The 18587-nt window shown below is 41.8% G+C and overlaps 2 protein-coding genes across 6 annotated transcripts in view; one reads left to right on the forward strand and one right to left on the reverse strand.

Annotated features, from left to right (window-relative positions):
* The window catches only part of FAM13C (family with sequence similarity 13 member C), a 95384-nt gene extending 88894 nt beyond the window's left edge, over positions 1 to 6490 (forward strand). For 3 of the 4 annotated variants that reach the window (XM_026651010.1, XM_026651012.1, XM_026651011.1), the window contains 3 exons: positions 2907 to 3106; positions 4780 to 4881; positions 6361 to 6490. In XM_026651010.1, coding sequence (XP_026506795.1) covers positions 2907 to 3106; positions 4780 to 4881; positions 6361 to 6484 — 426 coding nt within the window. In that variant the 3' untranslated portion in view covers positions 6485 to 6490. The remainder of the gene's footprint in view (positions 1 to 2906; positions 3107 to 4779; positions 4882 to 6360) is intronic. The other variant, XM_026651013.1, reaches the window with a different exon arrangement.
* A 35-nt stretch (positions 6491 to 6525) lies between these two features.
* Positions 6526 to 18587, reverse strand: part of PHYHIPL (phytanoyl-CoA 2-hydroxylase interacting protein like) — a 57466-nt gene continuing 45404 nt past the window's right edge. For both annotated transcript variants that reach the window (XM_024209737.3, XM_024209728.3), the window contains 3 exons: positions 15142 to 15316; positions 14160 to 14277; positions 6526 to 9305 (listed from right to left, as the gene is read on the reverse strand). In XM_024209737.3, coding sequence (XP_024065505.1) covers positions 8771 to 9305; positions 14160 to 14277; positions 15142 to 15316 — 828 coding nt within the window. In that variant the 3' untranslated portion in view covers positions 6526 to 8770. The remainder of the gene's footprint in view (positions 9306 to 14159; positions 14278 to 15141; positions 15317 to 18587) is intronic.

Consider the following 18587-nt stretch of genomic DNA (forward strand, 5'->3'; position numbering starts at 1 on the left):
ACTCCTTGCAGAATGAGGTACCACTGAATGTGAGCTGCAGTAGCCGATTCTTACCCTATGTAAATTGCTTGTCTCATCACTATCAAAGAAAATACTACAGTAACTCCTCGCTTAACATTGTAGTTATGTTCCTGAAAAATTCTACTTTAAGCAAAATGATGTTAAGTGAATCCAATTTCCCTGTGTACAAGGGTTTGCCGTGGCTCGACCCCCCTCTGGGGCGGCGGGGAGCCACACCGGCTCTCTACACACAGTTAAGGTTTGGGGGAATTAGTCTGGCCGCAGGGTCTTCCTCGGCAGCCCTTGTGGTACTGGAACAATCACCATAAGCCCAGACCCTGGGTCAGGGTGGGGCAACATGGAGTCCGGTGCTCAGGCCCTCAGGCAGGGCTGAGCAACCACAGTACAATAGAAACAGGCCCAGGCCCTGGGTCGGGGCGGGGCAACAATAAGTCAGGGGCTCAGGCCCTTAGGCAGGGCTGGGCAACAACAGTACAATTAGTAGCAAGCCCAGGCCCTAGGTCAGGGCGGGGCAACAATGAGTCAGGGGCTCAGGCCCTCAGGCAGGGCTGAGCAGTAGCAGTAGGCCCAAGCCTCCAAAGGCCTGGTAGAGGGGGGAGACTGCCACCCACGAGTTGGGTGGCAGGGGGCGACGCAGGCCCTCCCACTCCACTGCGTCCCAGCCCGGGGACCTAGCAGCGGCAGAAGACCTGCTGCTGAGTCAGTGGGGATCCTGGCCGCAACACACTGACATGGGCTCTGGCAGTGCTGCAGCCAGACTAGGGTCGGCTGCCCCCGGGCTACTTCCAGACTCCCCCTCAGGTAGTATCTGGGTCAGGGTGTTGTCCTCTGGGGTCCCGCACCATGAGGTCCTCTGGGTAGCGGGCGCAGGGCAGGCTCGGCAACTCCTCCAGGTAGCGGGCGCAGGGCACGCCCGGCAACTCCTCCAGGTAGCGGGCGCAGGGCAGGCCCGGCCAGTCCTGACGGCCTCTTGAGCCGCGGGGTTTTCCCAGTCGTGGGCTAGGCTGGAGTCATCTGGCCTCTCCGGTGGCTGGGCCTTACTGAGAGGTGAGGGTGAGCCTTTATACTTCTGGGTCGCCGCCTGACCCTCTGAGGGATGGGCTCAGAGCTCCCTAGCTCCGCCCACTCTGGCCTCCAGATGGGCTCGTACCCCTCTGGGGCGGCGGGGAGCCACACTGCCTCACTACACCTCATAAGAATTAATGTAACTAGGGGGAGGAGGGGGGCTAGACTCCAGGGAATTTTTTTTTTGCCAGACAAAAGACTATATATACACACACACACAAACACAGTATAAGTTTTAAACAAACAATTTAATACTGTACACAGCAATGATGATTGTGAAGCTTTGTTGAGTAGGTGGAGTCAGAGGGTGGGATATTTCCCAGGGAATGCCTTACTGTTAAATGATGAACTAGCACTCGGCTAAGCCCTCAAGGGTTAATATGTTGTTAATGTAGCCTCACACTCTACAAGGCAGCACAAATGGAGGGAAGGGGAGACAGCATGGCAGAGAGAGACAGAGACATACACCCTGTGTGAGAGAGAGAGACACGCATTGACCCCACTCTAAGTACACTGCCCTTTTAAGTAGATCAGCAAGTTGAGACAGCAGCTGCTGCCAGCACGCTCCCTCCGTCCTGAGCCCTGTCGTGTCCCCCCCGCTCTATGGAGATGGGGGGCAGGAGCAGGGGGGAGGGGGAACACCCTGACATTAGCACCCTCCTAACCCCACCCCCGCACAGCAGGCAGGAGGCTCCTGGAGCAGCTCCAAGGCAGAGAGCAGGAGCAGCACAGGGCAATGTGGAGAGGGACAGCTGAACTGCCGGCAACTGAAAGCCTGCTGGGCGGCTGCCACACAGGGAACTTAGGGGAGCGGGGAGCTGATGGGGAACTGCTGATCCACCCTGGTTCTAACCCTCCACCAGCTAGCTCCAACAGGCTGCTCTTCCTGCAAGCAGTGGACAAAGTAGGCGGCTACCAAACAACGTTATAAGGGAGGATTGCTCAACTTTAAATGAGCATGTTCCCTAATTGATCAGCAACGTAACAACGAAACAGGATGACTTTAAGTGAGGAGTTATTGTAATTACATAGCCTTGTTCCACATCTTGTGGTAATGTTAGCATGGGACTTCCACATGAGCTTCAGGGAGTTAGGCACCCTACTCACATTGAATTTCAATAGGGTTCATTGATTCCTTTGAAAATCCCAGCCATAACCTTATTTCTTCAGAATCTCTTTAAAGCTTCCTTCATGTTAACGTCTAATGAACTTTGGTCCATGCAGTTTTTAAAATCTATAAATAACAGTTTAAAAAAAGCCCATATTTTGGTGGAAAATTTCATCATCTTGTACTGTAGTATAACTATAAAATGTGTTGCAATATGGTCGTCCTTTTTTGGTTGCTAAAACCATTTGTAACCCTAAAAATACCTCTAGAATTATTCTTTTATGCATATTGTAGCTTTAATTTATGAAGACTGTTAACACTAAATGGTACAAGTTTACTTTATGGAGAATTAAACAAAGGGCTCTCTCATTGCAAACCTTACTCACGTGGGGAGTTTAATTGATTTCAATGGGACTAGTTTAATGAGTAAAGGTTTCAGAATCATGCCCTAAATCCTATTTAAAGGCATGTTCTTGCAAACTTTTTGTTGTATGAGTAATCAACAGTAAATAATTAGTAGAGCTACTTATGGAAGTAAGGGCCAGATTCTGCCACATTTAGTCATGGCAAGTAATGTCTTACAAAGCAATTTGTCCCATTAGCGGTTATAGTGAAAAATCTCAAAGTGTGTCTATTAGTTTTAATACCTGTAACCTCTTGTATTTTCAATAAATAATAACATGTAGACAGCTAATTTGATAATGATTACAAGCAGGAGGAAGAAGATTCAGATGAAGACCATTCTCAAAGCAGCCATGAATCATCATCCAGTCCGGCATCTAACCTTCCTGTAGATGACCATCTTTATTGCTCAGATGAGGAGAATGAGCCTGCAATTGTTTCACCTCTGGATGAAAAAAAGGCAATCAAACAATCAGCCCTATCTCTGTCCAATTTACATGAGGCCACAATGTGAGTGTTGCAGTTTTTCTTAATACATCAAAAAACAAAACAAACCACTTACATGTTCTAGTCACAGCATGATCTATACTTACTGTCAGAATCTCCCAAGTGTCAGGAAGCTCTAGACCTAAGGATTAAGTTATTTCCTTTTTATGAGAGAAAGTAGAGTCAGGATATTTATTTGATCAACTTACCTGTAGTTTGCTGTACTTTGTGTACGTCAGACAGCTCTAGGGTGATCTGCCTAAATCCAGAGAGAGGCAGAGGAATATACCTATATAAGAGAAATAATGATATGCAAATAGGTAGAGACCACATGATGACATAGTATAAATGATTTGTCGACTTACCTATTTTTTGTCAGAAAATGTAGACCTTTATCTACTTAGTTTCTTAAGACTCTTGTGGAATAACACACGTTGGATAAGGAGACTTCAATATTAGTGGTGGCTTGACCAACCAGGCTAGTTTTTTTTCATTTATATATTGCAGTTCTATTGGTTACATTTCATATTTCACAACTGTAGTGTCGCTGATGTGAAAGAGGACACCTTTTCAACTGAAGAATCTGAATTATATTATCACATTTCTAAAATGTACAATAGTAGACTATAAGAATTATTGTAAATTCAGTCTGGCCTGGTATAATTGTTCATGTATTTTCACTATGTTAACATAATTCTATTATATCTTTGTCAAAGAAAATTATTGCTGTCAACAAGGGTGTCAACAAACTCCAAAAAGTGATACAAACAGTGATTTGGAATCTTGTTATGTTTTGTGTTTCTATGAAAAGGGCAGATTATGGTCACGTTGTTCAGTTGTGGGGATGCATGTGTGCTGATGTCATTCAGCCCTGGTGCTCATTGATTAAAACACACGCTATGGATGAATATGATCTCATATCTTATAATATTCCTTGTATTTCCCATGTGCTTTGATTGACACCTGAGAGTCAGAGGCATGAATAAAGTCTGTTAGGTCCTACCAAGTGAGTGAAGATAACAAGAATATATGTTGTTCTGTGGAACTCACACTGTGTAAATGATGCAGCATGCAGAAGTGCTGCTGAGATTTCTCAGCGCATCACATTATTATGAAACAGTATCTTTTAGGACATATTCTGAAAGTGTTTTATCTTCTGCCTAAGGACCTTATCCTGCAAATGCTGCCCAGCCTAGTTCTTACTACAATGTGCAGTTCCACTGACTCACAATAAACAGCACTGCATTTGATGGTAAGTGTTTGCAGGATCAGGTCCTATGCTGCTAATCGTTTATCCCCTTTGTTACTTATGGGCCTGAAACTATAAGGTGCCATGTGCTCCCTGTGAGATGCCAAGCACCATGAACTCCACATAGAACTAAGGGTGCCCATAGGATTAGGGTCGGAGTGTTTTATTGCTTCCTTCCATAGATTCTCTGCATTCCCTTTGTTAGAGGAGTGTGAATGGCACCAAAAGCAAGGAAATGCTGCAGATTTACACTTGTGCTATCATAAATCCATTATACTCAGACTTGGAAGAAAATTTTAGGATCCCTTGAATTTAACAGGTCTAATTTGGCACTGAGATGAATAGACACACCTGTCACTGTGCGCATATTGAAGGGCCACATCCAGCCCTAATGTTTTAACTATTTCCAAGTCCACATAGGCTTCAACTTCCTCTACCTCCTTTGTAGGCCTGTGCTACTTGAACATCTCAGAGAAACAAGAGCTGACAAGAAAAGGCTTCGCAAAGCTCTGAGAGAATTTGAGGAACAGTTCTTTAAACAAACAGGAAGGTAAAACAAAACCTTTTTCATGTATTTTAAGCAGATTTTTATGTTTCCATTAAAGAACATATTCTTAAGCAGCAGGGACTTACCTGTAGTAATTGGGCTGGAGTGGGCTGTTATCTTTTGTGCTTTGAGAGTCCCAAGGGTAGCTACAGCCCAGGATTAGAAGGGGACTGCTGGGAGCAACGTGGAGGCATCAGGCCTCTATGGAGATGATTTTTTGCTCAGACAATTCCTCCAGGATCGGTGCAGATCCTTGAAGTTCTTCCAGGTTTAGGGTAGCCCCCATAACATATCCTGTGAGGGGGAAAAGCCACCCCTTGCAGATCCACAGGGAACTCTGCCAGAGGATCAGTCCAGAAATTTCCTTCCCTAGGCTTATTGACAGAAGGAGCAATGTAACTCCTAGTCAGGGGCTGGAGTAGTCCAGCAGCAGCTGTGTCTGCCACATATGCACTATTAGGATCTCCTGATTTTACAGAATTTATATGCAGACAAATAGGTAGTGTTTTTTTTTATAAATGTAAAGCTGAACTTTCCTGGAGACTTTTTACCATGACTGGTATGTTGGTGGCAGTCAACTCTGTCTTCTTAAATGGGCTAGGTGTGGCCAGAAGTGTAGGTAGTGTGGGCCTGATCCAAAGCCCATTGACATCAATAGTCTTTCCACTGAGATCAGTGGGCTTTGGATTAGTCCCTGTGAGCGGAGAGGAGCCATTTTGTTGTTGGTTTTAATACAGATCTTATTGATGAAGTTTTTTTCTGTTTTGTTTTTTTTGGGGAGGAGGGTGTTGGGGGTTTATTGGTAAATTCCAGATTATACCTAAAACAAGGTGAGCTTTCATTCTAATTTTTCAAAAATGTGGCCCCCTCACACTTTCACATCACAATATTGCTCTGATGAGGAGCAATGTGTGAGGGTATAATATTTAAATTGCTCAATTTGCTTAAATGCTACTGAACTCATGACATGTCCTGAATGAAAACAACTTTAACTCCTTGAGTGATCTCAGGTAGGTCAGGATGATTTCCTATCGTGATGAATATCAGCAGAAAGAACTTGTATGGTCTCAGACTCTATGGTCTCAGTCCAATGCCCTCTGGATCAATGGGAGCTTTTCCATGGATTTCCCTGGGTATTGGAGCCGGTCTATATATGGTTCAAAAAGAAAACCATAGTGTGGTACCATGGTAGTTATATTTTCCATAATACTGTACAACAACATATCTGCATATCTTGGAGTGAAGTAATTATTACTTACACAGCTGACAAGAAATGTGATTGCCTTGTATAATCTAAACCTCAGAATTCAGTGTTTTAATTGCCATTCCTATAATCCTACTTCACGATAGTGTGCTCTTTTCATATGTCTACGGGCATCTACAATTAGAAACAAATATAAAAAACAATCACAGCAGAAATAATTTTAAAAACTATTTTTCTTCTGTGTCATAAAATGACAGAGCTCTGTTTGACTGTTTCAGGAGTCCGCAAAAGGAAGATCGCATCCCCATGGCTGAAGAGTACTCTGAATATAAGCACACAAAAGCCAAACTCAGGCTCTTAGAGGTTCTCATCAGTAAGCACGACGTCTCTAAAACAATTTGAAGTCAATGAAATACATAGCTAGTGATTGCTAGCAAAAACCCAAACAAACAAAAAGAATTTTACAGGTCTGGGTCTTTCTGCACAGTTATTAGACACACTGAGAATCTGATGCACTTTAATAATCTTATTAACTGAGAGTAGGAGAGGATGGTAATGTGTGTAAGAGTATGTAAACGGGAATGAGTGAACTGTATTTTTTCCTTTTGGAAAAGCCTTGAAGTGCACTATGATAATCTTAGAAGTTAAAGGGACACTGTAAAGTAGTTTAGGCCCTTAGTCTAACCCGCTTTACCTTAAAATTTATAATCCGTTAGGGAATGCCCTCCAGATTCTAAAAATAATCAGAAATCCACCACTCTGTCTCATTCAAAAGCAGTGTAATCCACTGTAGGCAAAACAACTTAGAACATCATATGTTAACTAAAAAGCTATAGACCAAATTCTACCCTTAGATACATAGGTGCAATTCCCATTGGCTTCAAAGAGAGGTGCATATACATGGACAAAATTTGGCCCTGCATTCTTGGAGCTGAGTAAATTGAGGCTGCTGGAGAAAAAGAAAGTGGTAAAATAACTGCCAAATGCAATCATGTTTTTTGCAAATGAGAAAACGTCTATTTGGCAAAGCAACAAGGACTCACTGGGTAGGGAAGGAATGCTTGTTTCAGGTTTGCCAAAGGGTAGTATAAGACAATGTAAAGGTACTAGGTGCTGGCCTGTTAAATATGGTTGGCAGTACTTTTATAGTACCCTAAACAAAATTCAGTAAAATAAATTGATCATACATGCTGATTTTTAGTTCTGTATTAAACATAGCACTTTATTTTGCCTGATGCTATAAAATTTTGCTTTTCGGACTACCAAAGCTTGTTTGGAAGCATGCACTTTGTAAAATGTTAAAGTATTTCCTGTGTTAGATATCTATATTAAAATAATGAGGAGAATAGTTTATTGCATTCTGACAAGATATTTTGGATAGATAAATGTATGCAGTATATAATTGAACGTCATGGTTGTGAGATGAGGAACTCTGGCCTTCTTGTTTCCTAAAAGTAAGGCTACAAAAATATTTTTCTGTTGGAATTATGCATCCTTCAGCACACCCCACTTTGTAATGTAAAGGGATTTTCCTCACTCTTGTGATACGTCATTTCTGTGTAAAGTGCAATATTTCACAGAAGGATTGTCAGCATTTTCTATTTTTCATTACAAATCAAAGGCAGGTATAATGGGAAAATGTCTAACCCAAACATGAAGGAAGAGCTTAAAAAGGAAATGTGTTGCATCATGTTTAGTCTTTTGTTTAAATTGACATTTTGTATTAACTGCATATAAGCCACCTGTTTTGCTATCTTAAGGAAACGTTCATTTTCCGAAGTCTATTCTGTACAACCACGTTTGTATTTATATTGTATGTAATCTTTCAGCATGATTTTAAGTAGTACCCATTTTCAAATGGTTTGGAGGAAAAAGTGTGACCACTACACAATGTGGATTTTTTTTTTTTATTTCTATGAGGTTTGCTGTTTCACTGTATTGACTTGACAATTTATAACTTTTATGGATCAGAGTGATCTCCTTTCTAAATCTGTTTTAATTAAAGTAATCTAAGAGCAACAGGAACAGATACACAACTATTTGAGGTTTACAAACTACATCTTTGATAAGAGAAAATGGTTTCATGACATATGTATACAATTGCTATTAAAATGTACTCTATATATTCTATATGATTGTATAATATTTTATACAACAGTACAAATAAAATATTTTTCTATTATATTTATTATGTTTAAACACAATTTTTGTTTCCAGTTAGCTAATATAAATAACACTGTCAAACAACAAGTTGGAAGTGCTGACATTTCTAGGCTTCAAGATTTAAATCATGCTGCAATTACAACCTTTCATGCTGTTTGGAGTTATCCCAGTGTTTGTTCAGTAGATTAAAATAAATGCATATTTAAACACCATTATAAGCCATTATTTTTATTTTGCTAAAGCAGTTTATATAGGTTTTTGTTATGTTTGGCCAGGAACAAACAAACAAAAATTGCAGCATCTAGGTGTAAATGTTGTCAGAAAAAAATTCAAGATTTCTGTTCCCCTAATGCTATAAACTATTAGAAGGAAGGAGGGAAGTTATATTAAAAATGCTATTAATGAATTTGAAAAACTGGTGTTTGCTTTTGGTGACAGCGGCATGTGCATGCTTCTGAAGAGAACATCTGACAATGGAAATGGACAACAGAGGTTCAAAGGCTCCTAAGTAAAGTGGGGTAGGGATTAACGTCCAACACTGATGTTGCAGGTCTTGCAACTGGGATCTTTTTTTGCATTTGCAGTAGACGAGCTCATTACCTGATGACCAGTAATTTCTGCAACTGTGCCAAGGGAAAGATCCACAGGATCAGTGTAAATTACTTCTAAAATAACATCCTGGGCATGGTGATAAACCATGATGCCATCTTCTTCGGTGCAGGTCAGAAATTTATTATCCTTTGAATTTAGCTGAGGAAGGCGCTGCTTACAGAATTCATCTCCTGGTGAGCCAACAGGGGCAATAACAAGAATGACATAGTGATAAGCTGTGTACATGCAGTAGAAGTCCCCAAAGTACAAGTTAGTATTTGGATTGAAAAGTTTTTCGGCTGCAATCTCAAACCTGTATCTTCCATAAGGTGAATCTTGTGGTGGCTTCCCCGTGTTAAACTCAGTGTTGCAGCTAAAGAAGATGCCTTCCAACTTCCCACTGATTGGAGAGCCATGGCTACCACTGTTATCCTTGACAGAAGGCTGCATTGCATTTCCATGTTGCTCTCTAAAAATGAATGACTATTATTGTTTATTTTGCAGTGAAGAGTACAAGTTTGATTACTTATAGGACTACCACTGTGTCACAAGGGACACAAAGAGAAACCAGTCATTTGAAAAATAAGGTTAACACCACCCCACAATCAAAGGAAAGCAAAGACAAATAAATGAAGACGTGACCGGGGCTCAGGGTGAGAAGGAATTGCTTTTCCATCTTGTCTCTGCTTCTGGAGGTGAGTTGTGTGGATAAAGAGGCAAAAACAGTAACAGAAAACCCACCCACCATATTTTTCCTCAGCAACTGTAACACTAGTGGGATTTTAAGTCTACATTGAAAGTTACAAATGAACCCAATCATGTTGCAATATTTTTTAACATTTTTAGTGGATGCTGTACACAAATTCACATGATGGCTAATTTCTCCCCCCCCCCCTTTTTTTTCAGTGACACTATGTCAGGGAATTGCCCACATGCCCCCCAAAACCTGCGGCTTACTTGGCTCCTACTTACATGATCGGGAGTAACTTAAGCAGACTCAAACACAAAAAGTCTCTCTCTCTGTTTTATTTAAATAGGTCTTCACAGATTTTGAATTACAGGAGTGCTTAACCCATACAACCACTGTGGAGTCCTGCCTGTGCAGCTCTGGAAGTTAGAAGTGGTGAAGATGATAATCTCAGTCTAATAAATTTGAGGAGGATTAATCTGTTTTGGCCCCTCTAAGACCCCATTTCATTTTCTTCTAAAGAAGCTGTTTCTCCACATTGCTAATACATGGCCCAATTTGGCTGCCATCAACTTGAATGGAAGCAGGACTGGACCCAAGATGAGATATAATTTGATTCTTTCCAGCTGTAATTATCCTAAACCTAAATACACAAATCCAATCCCTTGCATTGCAGTTCAACTGTTAGTGAAGTGCACCGACTCTGTGTATGTTTGTATACATATAAAAACATGTCCAGGTATATCTCACTTTCTGTTTGCCTAAATACTTTCAAAGTGCAATGAATCTTCAGCGCCCTCCTATCTATAAAACTTATTTTACTATCACCACTTGGGTTAGGTCACTTCTCTTGTCAAAGCTATGACTGATTTCCTTTTGTTTTCTGCCTTGGTTGAAGACTATTAAGTCTCAACGACAAGACAATTCCCGGTCTCACGGCCACGTACTCCTTTACATTTCACAGAACTCTTGCCACCTACCTGGTGTGCTCAACCACCATCATTCCTTCATGCAAATTGACAAGTCTTAAAAACACTTTTCATCACCAACGAAAACTGCTTGTGTTAAGAACGCCATGCTCAGTTCAGGCCATCATCTGGTAATATGGGGCATTATATGCTGAACTACATGAGCTGTTTCTTGGGTTGATGGTAGCAAGAGAAGCTCTAATGCCAATGTGCTATAAATATCACGTGAGCGCTTTTCAGTCACACACTCTCAGTACAGAGACAAACAGAATGGCTGACTGACTTGATGTAGTGCCTCGATGCAGCGTATAAAGGACAGTAAATTTCCCTGTATAGCAGATTTCTCCCTTCTCTACCCCAGTCATTTTGATTTCAATAAACCATTCTTTGTTAGAAAATTTTGTTTTCAGCCAGGCAAATGCATCTGCATGTGCACTACCTTAGACTAGAGCCCACCTGCCAGTGGCATAACTAGCAGCTATTGCCCAATACTGCACGTACAAAACTCCCTTTGAGTTCAATGGTAGCTGTGCTCTTGTAAGCAATTTAAACATCAGGCAAACCCAGCATCGGATTTATCTGTAACCAGCACAGGTGAAATTTGTTTGCTTGTAAAGCTTAAACTACCCATCAGGCTAACAGACGACCCCTAGCGGTTGCTCACTGCTTTGGAATAGTTTTGGGGATGGGGTGGGGTGGATTTTTATTTTTGTGACAGTCCAAGGTAAACCCCTGACTAGAAATTCTTATTTTCAGCTAAATTATAACAATAGAATGTAAGGTTGCTTCATTTTTTATATGCTCATGGAAAGCAGGTTTAGTCCTTGCTCCTACTGAAGTGAATGGGAGCTATGCTAGTGTTTCTTACATAGTTACTTTGTAAGACAATTGTTAACCATGATGTTGGTAAATATACTGTCTGTCAAAGATTGTTTTAAGTGGCATATGGAACAATGGCTTTATCACCTATGTGCTAGCACCTAAAAATTCTTGCCATTTCTAATCATACACCTTCTTCTGACTAAAATTTTTCATATAGCTGTGAGGTAAACTTCAGAAGCCTTCTGACCCTCTCAAGACCACCATCTTTATCTTTGCAGAAGTAGTGCTCTGGGAAGATAGGGTCTGAAAAGGAGATTAAGTTGTTATGAATTAAACATATTCCAAAAAAAAAAAAGATAAAGGCCACCTTCTCTGCAACCTGAAAAATGTGCTTGAAGCTGTATTTCTGTGACAAGATACTGACATCCAGTGGCCAATTAGGCTAATTATAGGTTAGTATTCGCTAAGGAGTTGAGACACTTTGCATGCTGTCTATTTAAAGGAAGCAGTCATGATTAAAGTGTATGTTAATTATATGCCACATTAAAAAAAAACTGTAATGGTGTCGCAGGATCAAGGTTTACCTAGTAAACAGACCAAGGTCTTGCTGTGTGCTGTACAATCTCTTGAGACACCCATTGGAACCCTCCCACTCTAGCCCTAACTACACCACTTTGTGCACTACTGTTTACTACTTAGAAGTCCCTGGAGCCCATCAGAGGTCTTCTAAATCATAAGGCAAAACAACACTGAGGCAGGAAATGCTAGTTGAAGGGTTACACATGATGGGATGATTTGTTTTTTTAAAATGTTGCCAGGCTTAGTGGTCACCAACAGCTTAGTCTAGAGCACATCATCATACCTTCTGAGCCAGAAATTCTTTGCCAACTGTAAAAGACCCTGAATTTGCCTGTTTCTGAACATCTTCATGTATTCTATATTCCTGAGGGAATTATGCACCAAAAAATTATGCACCCAAATTCTGAAATTTAATTTGTCAATAAATAAATGTGGCTCCAGCATGGCAGTGGGAGATCACCCTGAAGCCCCCACCTCCCCCAATACAGGGATTCAGCAATGAGGCTGCACCTGACCCTGGCACAGTGCAAGGGCTGGGCCTGCCCTTTTGTGCCAGGTGCACCAGGTGTGGGTAGGCAGGCTTAGCTTAGCAGGACCCAAGTGTGGAGGGATCTAGGTGTGGGGCAATCTGGGTGTGGGCAGCTCAGTGAGAGATCTGATGCACAGGGGCTCATTGGGGGGTTCAGGGGCAATGGGACTCTGCAGGGGATCCAGGTGCTGGTGGCTGGGCTCAGCAGGGCGGCGGGGTGTGTGTGTGTGTGTGTGTGTGTGTGTGTGTGTGTGTGGTGTAATCTGTGTGTGTGTGGTGTACCTTCAGAGCTTTCAAAGCTCTGTGAACTCAAATGTGCACGTACTATGAACTATGAAAGATTCACCCATGTGACCCCACCCAGCAGGTATGAGGATCAGGTAAACCTGGGCATTCCAAAAGGATGATGTGCTCTTATTACAGAACTCAAAGGCCTGATCCAGCACTTAGCTGCTCCAGTTTTCTGCAACTGTTACTTCACTCAAACTGAGTTACATTTGAGTAAAACTGAGGTAACGCAGTGTTGAAACAGGCCCAAAATCTTTAACGTATGCTAAAGTATAAGAAATAAGCATGTTTAAATTTCTTTAAGGCAAGTAATCAGAGATTCTACCACTCTGAAAGGCAGTACAAAAACAGGGTTCTACTGCATTGCTTAGCGGATGGCAATGTACCCCTAAACCAGTTTTTCTTAGAATACTACTCTTGCCACTGCATGGTGTCTTTTCCTAAGACACTGTTTAATGCTCAATCAATATCCTGAGCTCTAACCTCTAGCGTTGGGGGTTATGGCATCTATATTTTGATTGGATAACTGTCTAGCTTTGCTGCCTGTGCAAAAGAATATTATAACTTCAGCACTAATACGCAAAATAAGCAAATAATAAAAAAAACCACGTTAAGAGACCACTAAGGATGCACAACAAGGCATTCAAAAGTCAGTAAGGGATAGATCCACAAAAAGACTTAGGTGCCTGACTGCCACTGTAGGCATCGACATCCAACTCTTAGGCACCACTGTGATCCTCAAACTCCCTGCTCAGCTGCCGCCTAACCCTGGAGGCACCTAAAATCCCTACATGCTGGAGTTTCCACCATTAATGATCTCTAGGCACCTGGGTTTCTGCCACTGAACATGTGAACAGCCAACTTAGTCTAGGGAATCAGGTGCCTAAGCCCCTGCAGAACCCTGAGAGTAGGCATTCCTAGCTATTGTGCTTGTGAGGCCCGATCCAGTAGACATTTCAACACCTATATTTCTCTGTGGATCTGGCTTTAAATGACACTATTCAGGTTGCATATGCTTGAGTACAATGTGCACATGCAGATACATGAGACACATGTATACATCAAGTACTTGCAGGCAAATGTATGCACAAAATTGTACATCCCCTATCTTTAGAAATATCATTCTGAATTTCTAGTACATCAATCATCATCATTATTACTTAGTCTTTAGATTATGATGGTGCCTAGAGGCTTACTCAGGACTGAAACTCCATTACAGCAGGTGCTGTGAAAACACAGTTTCTACTCCAAAAACTTATTTCCTATTCAGATTCAGTGCTGAATTGTACAAACTTACATAAATGAGTCGCTTTTCTTGAACTGGAAATGTAGTGCACAGACTGTTGTAAAATTATGTCTTAATATATATTTTTATGTTGTGTAGAGTTTTAATACTTAGCTAGAATTACTCTCTTAATGTGGACAATATTGCACGTGTTTGTTTCTTACCTGATATAATCAAAGTATTCTTTGTGCTGATTCCGATAAAATACAGAAAGCTTAAGCATACGTCCTGCAATCACTTCACCTTTTTCCAAAAGCTGTGTTAGATGAACTTTTGAATAATCTGTGAAGAGAAGACTATCTGCTAGTAAGAAAGAAACATTATCATCTCCTAAATCACAGTCTAAACTTATTTTGATGCCTTGTACAAAACAAAGAGTGCGAAGCAAAGAGCAGCAAAGGGCCAGATTTTTGGGATTTAGGCATTAGAGCTTCAAAAATCTGCCCCAAAGTGACAGTCAGTGGAAGAGCCAGGCACAAAATCCCCATCCACCAGACTGCATGACCGCTCATGACTGTGATATGTGGTAGGTTTCACAAGGGGTTGTCAGCATTATCTCCTACTAATGGTATTTTCCATTAGACACTGATCCCTAATTCCCATGTGCTTATAACGTAGTAGCACAACACACTACCACAGAGGAAGTACTAGGGCTCTGATACAGCCCAACTAATACAGGGTTAAACTCACTCCAGTGCCGTTAGCACATACAAGGACTCACTAAAACTCTTAATGAGGAGTACAGGGCTTTCATACAGGCAGGCTCTGTGTACTGGGGTGAATTTCAACCCAATGAAGCTGTGTGTAAGTAAATGTATGCTCGCTGGAGCACAGAACAGGGTGGGATGGGGATGGTGATGCTCTGAGGCTTTCCACAGGCAGACTGCCTAGGGGCTGTGGGGTGCTGGCTCCTTTCCCACCTCCCAACAAGGCACCAACAAAGGAGTAGCCACAGTTTAATTATACATTTTGAACAGAAAATAAGCCGCCTAAACAAACCCTTCCATTTCCAGATGTCACAGGTACTGACTATTGACAATTATTCTGTGTCGCAATAGCTGATACAGACAGAAGCTAATCCCTTTCATATAGCATGTTTGGTTTCTTTCTCTCCCTATGTGCTGTATCTTTTCCTAGCAATCTTACCTCCTGTACAAAACTCTATGATTTCACTCCACTCAGAAACAACATAATCCCCATCAACCTGCTTTGATGCCGTCTGCACTGCTACTGTATATTCCGTTCTTGGGCTCAAGAACCAGTGTCCACGAACAGTCATAGGGAGAGGAACAGCTTTTGCAACCAGTTTAGTGGGTACATCCTAATGGGACAAAAAAGTATGATCAGTTAGTTGAGCAAAACTAAATTCAGAAAGTCATATAAATTAATTTTGGGGGGGATGAAGTTCAATAACCTTATTTTAAACCCCTTAGGCCCAAATTCTGCTAACTTTTCTCACTCAAGTACCGCAGTGAAGTTAATAGGATGACACACACACTAGGAAGGGGAGTGAGATTTAGCCTTTAGCTAAGTGCATTCTTTCAATATTGGGTCTATGTGAATATAGACTAATATTATTACCTGCAGCATAGAATATACACTATAGATCAAGGACATCAATTTGTACTTAAAATGCAAGCCTGTGGGGGTGAAGACCATAATTTGATCATGATACACTATCCTGCTAAGGAAACGTTAAGGCTGTTAAACCATAAGCTTAAAAAAGCCTCCTCTCACAGCTTTTAACTAAATATAACTTCACTGGCATACCGCCTGATTTACACCAGCATGAGGGAAGACCAGCCTTTCACACAGCTCAGCACAAAATAAAGACAGTGATGCTTAAATGTTTCAAAACCAGTGCTGCATGTGTTAAATGCATCACAACAAGCCTGTTTAAAAATAGCACACGGGAAAGGCAAATGCATGCTGTTATGCGGAATTTGGGCTGTAAGCTTTGTGTCTATCACTATAGTCTTCTGGTGTCTATTTTTCCCTATTTTTGCTGTGGCAGAGCTTCAAACTACATTGTGCTGATAACAAAGATGGAGGCTCTCTTTTGCAGCTAGCAAAGCTCACAAGATGCTGAAATGCTTGAACTCCACAACATCAAGGACTGCAGCTTAGATCTCGCCACAAGGGAGTAGATGGTATACAAGGTTTCCTTGCCAGTACTATGCAGGAAACATGGCTGATTTCTGCATCCTTCAAAATCCTGCAGAAGATAGTAACAGTCTTGATCTTGGGAACAAGCTGTGCAATAATAATAAAATGGACAATATCCATTAACTTAATTGTAATCTTCTATTCCCTATTTGTGTGTAAGCAAGCTGAATGGTATTAGATATAGCAGCATGTTTGGGAACAGGCAGGTAATTTTAGAATTAGTATTATTTGTATTACCAGAGCACCAAATGAAAAAGAGCTGTGATGTATCCACAATTTTTCCATTCATCAGAATAGCAAATAGAGACTGTCAGCATTCATTGATTAAAAGCTACAAAGGCTGACTGGCATTGTGGAAGCAGAGACTGGGGTGAGAGAATCTGCATTTGAGAAACTGCTGGGAAAGAACCACTGCCTAAGGAAATGGGCGGAGTGGTTGCTTTCACCGGGGATGAGGGATTCATTGTATCAAGGTCAAATGGTGAAAAGGGATCCAGGCAATTGAGGACTGGTTACATTGCGGTTATGGCAGGAGGGAATCAAAGCAAGAGGCAGTGGCGATGGAGTCTCTGCACTGGTGTGGTGTGGGAGTTGGAGGTGAATTGGGATGGAATGTGGAAGGAATTCCCTGCACATGGGATGGGTGGCAGATGGGAGCCACAGCATCTTAAAGTGGCTGCTGCCATATGAACAGTGGACATTTTAAATTAACCTAGCTTCATCCAAGCACAAATGCCAACTAGAAATTTAAAAAACAAAAAACCTCAAGCTTTTGCTTCTGCATGACCCATAAACATGGTCTGAAACGATTTTTTTTAATTAAGAAAAAAGATTTCTTTTCTGTTTGTTTTTATATTAGAAATAACAGGTTTTGTCTTTCCTGTTTGTGTAGGAGGACTATTTGGAAATGGATAAACTAGCAGGAATGTGACACAAGAAAGTGAAAACTGATTAGCTGAGAGAAAAGGGTGGGAGGGATAGCTCAGTGGTTTGAGCAGTGGCCTGCTAAACCCAGGGTTGTGAGTTCAATCCTTGAGGGGGCCAATTAGGGATCTGGGGCAAAATCAGTACTTGGTCCTGCTAGTGAAGGCAGGGGGCTGGACTCGATGACCTTTCAAGGTCCCTTCCAGTTCTAGGAGATAGGATATCTCCATTTAAAAAAAAAATTTAAAATCACTTGATTTCCCCCCCTTAATACTTATTTTACTCAGACTCTTAACAACTTGTTGAGGGAAAAACTCTTTTTGTCAAAGACTCAATTGCCCAGTCTCTTAAAGTGCTGGCTGAGAAAGCTCCCATTCCAGATATTTCTATGGTTTGGGGGATGATTCCCCCACCCTCCAATGGGGGAAGGTTCAATGGTAAATTAGTGTCATACTGTGAGATTTAGCATGGGCATGTCACTACTGTAAATAGGGTGACCGTCCTCTTTAATAAATGGAAAACATTATGCAGAATCCAGGCCAGCGGTGCAGGAATCACAGCCATTGACATACAAAACCAGTCACATATTTCAGAGTCCTTGACTCTATGAGCCAACTCTGCAAATAAAGACTTAAGATGTCCCTAGTCATAGGTTATAAAGTCCTCCACACATCCCTCATCATAATGTCACTACTCAGCATACAGCAACAGATGAGCAGGATGGGACAGTGAAGAGTTAAGGTTGTTTGGTTACCTTATTTGTGCATTTTCATACTTTAGTATTTGGGTTTATTTTTTAAAGTGCAGCCTTAAACTTTGAATTTCCAGACTGAAATGTGTTTTGAGAAAACTACAATGTTCACTAATGGGATTTTCCCCTTAACTATGTGAAACACAGCAAGAGGGAAGCAGGAAAAACAAGGATGAGAAAGAAAAAGATTTAAAAGTGACATTCACGTCCCCAGCACTAGACCTTACACAAAACCACATCTTAAATAGATGTTATAGGACTCCAGCCAGACTGCACTCAGCAAAGCTAATGGACTCAGCAGTCTGCTAGCGATGCAATCATTATTTAGCCTCCTTATCATATTTCCTGGGGACATACAAAAATTGTCTTAATCTTGGAGCTAGTTTCTGTGCACATATCAGAGGTGGTTATTGCCCCCATTAATTCTGCCTTCTTGGGCTTGCCACTGAAGGCTCTACATCTTCATACCACTAAAATGTATATTCACAGCCATCACATTATTGTATACCAGAAAATTCTTCTAGAGCAGAGGTGAGCAAACGACGGCCCACGGGGCCGTCCTGCCCGGCCCCTAAGCTCCTGGCCGGCCCCGGCCCCTCCCCTGCTGTGCCCCTTCCCCCACAGCCTCAGCTCACCTTGCCAGTGGTGTGGCCGGCTCCGGCCGAGTGGCGTGGCTCAGGGGCAGATTTACAAGAGAACACAGGGTGCCCTGGCACGGGGCCCCCCCAACAACAGGGGGCCCCAGGGCCAG

This window comes from Terrapene carolina, unplaced genomic scaffold (assembly GCF_002925995.2).
Source record: "Terrapene carolina triunguis isolate 2854851 unplaced genomic scaffold, T_m_triunguis-2.0 Scaffold95, whole genome shotgun sequence".
In the NCBI taxonomy this organism is placed as follows: domain Eukaryota; kingdom Metazoa; phylum Chordata; order Testudines; family Emydidae; genus Terrapene; species Terrapene triunguis.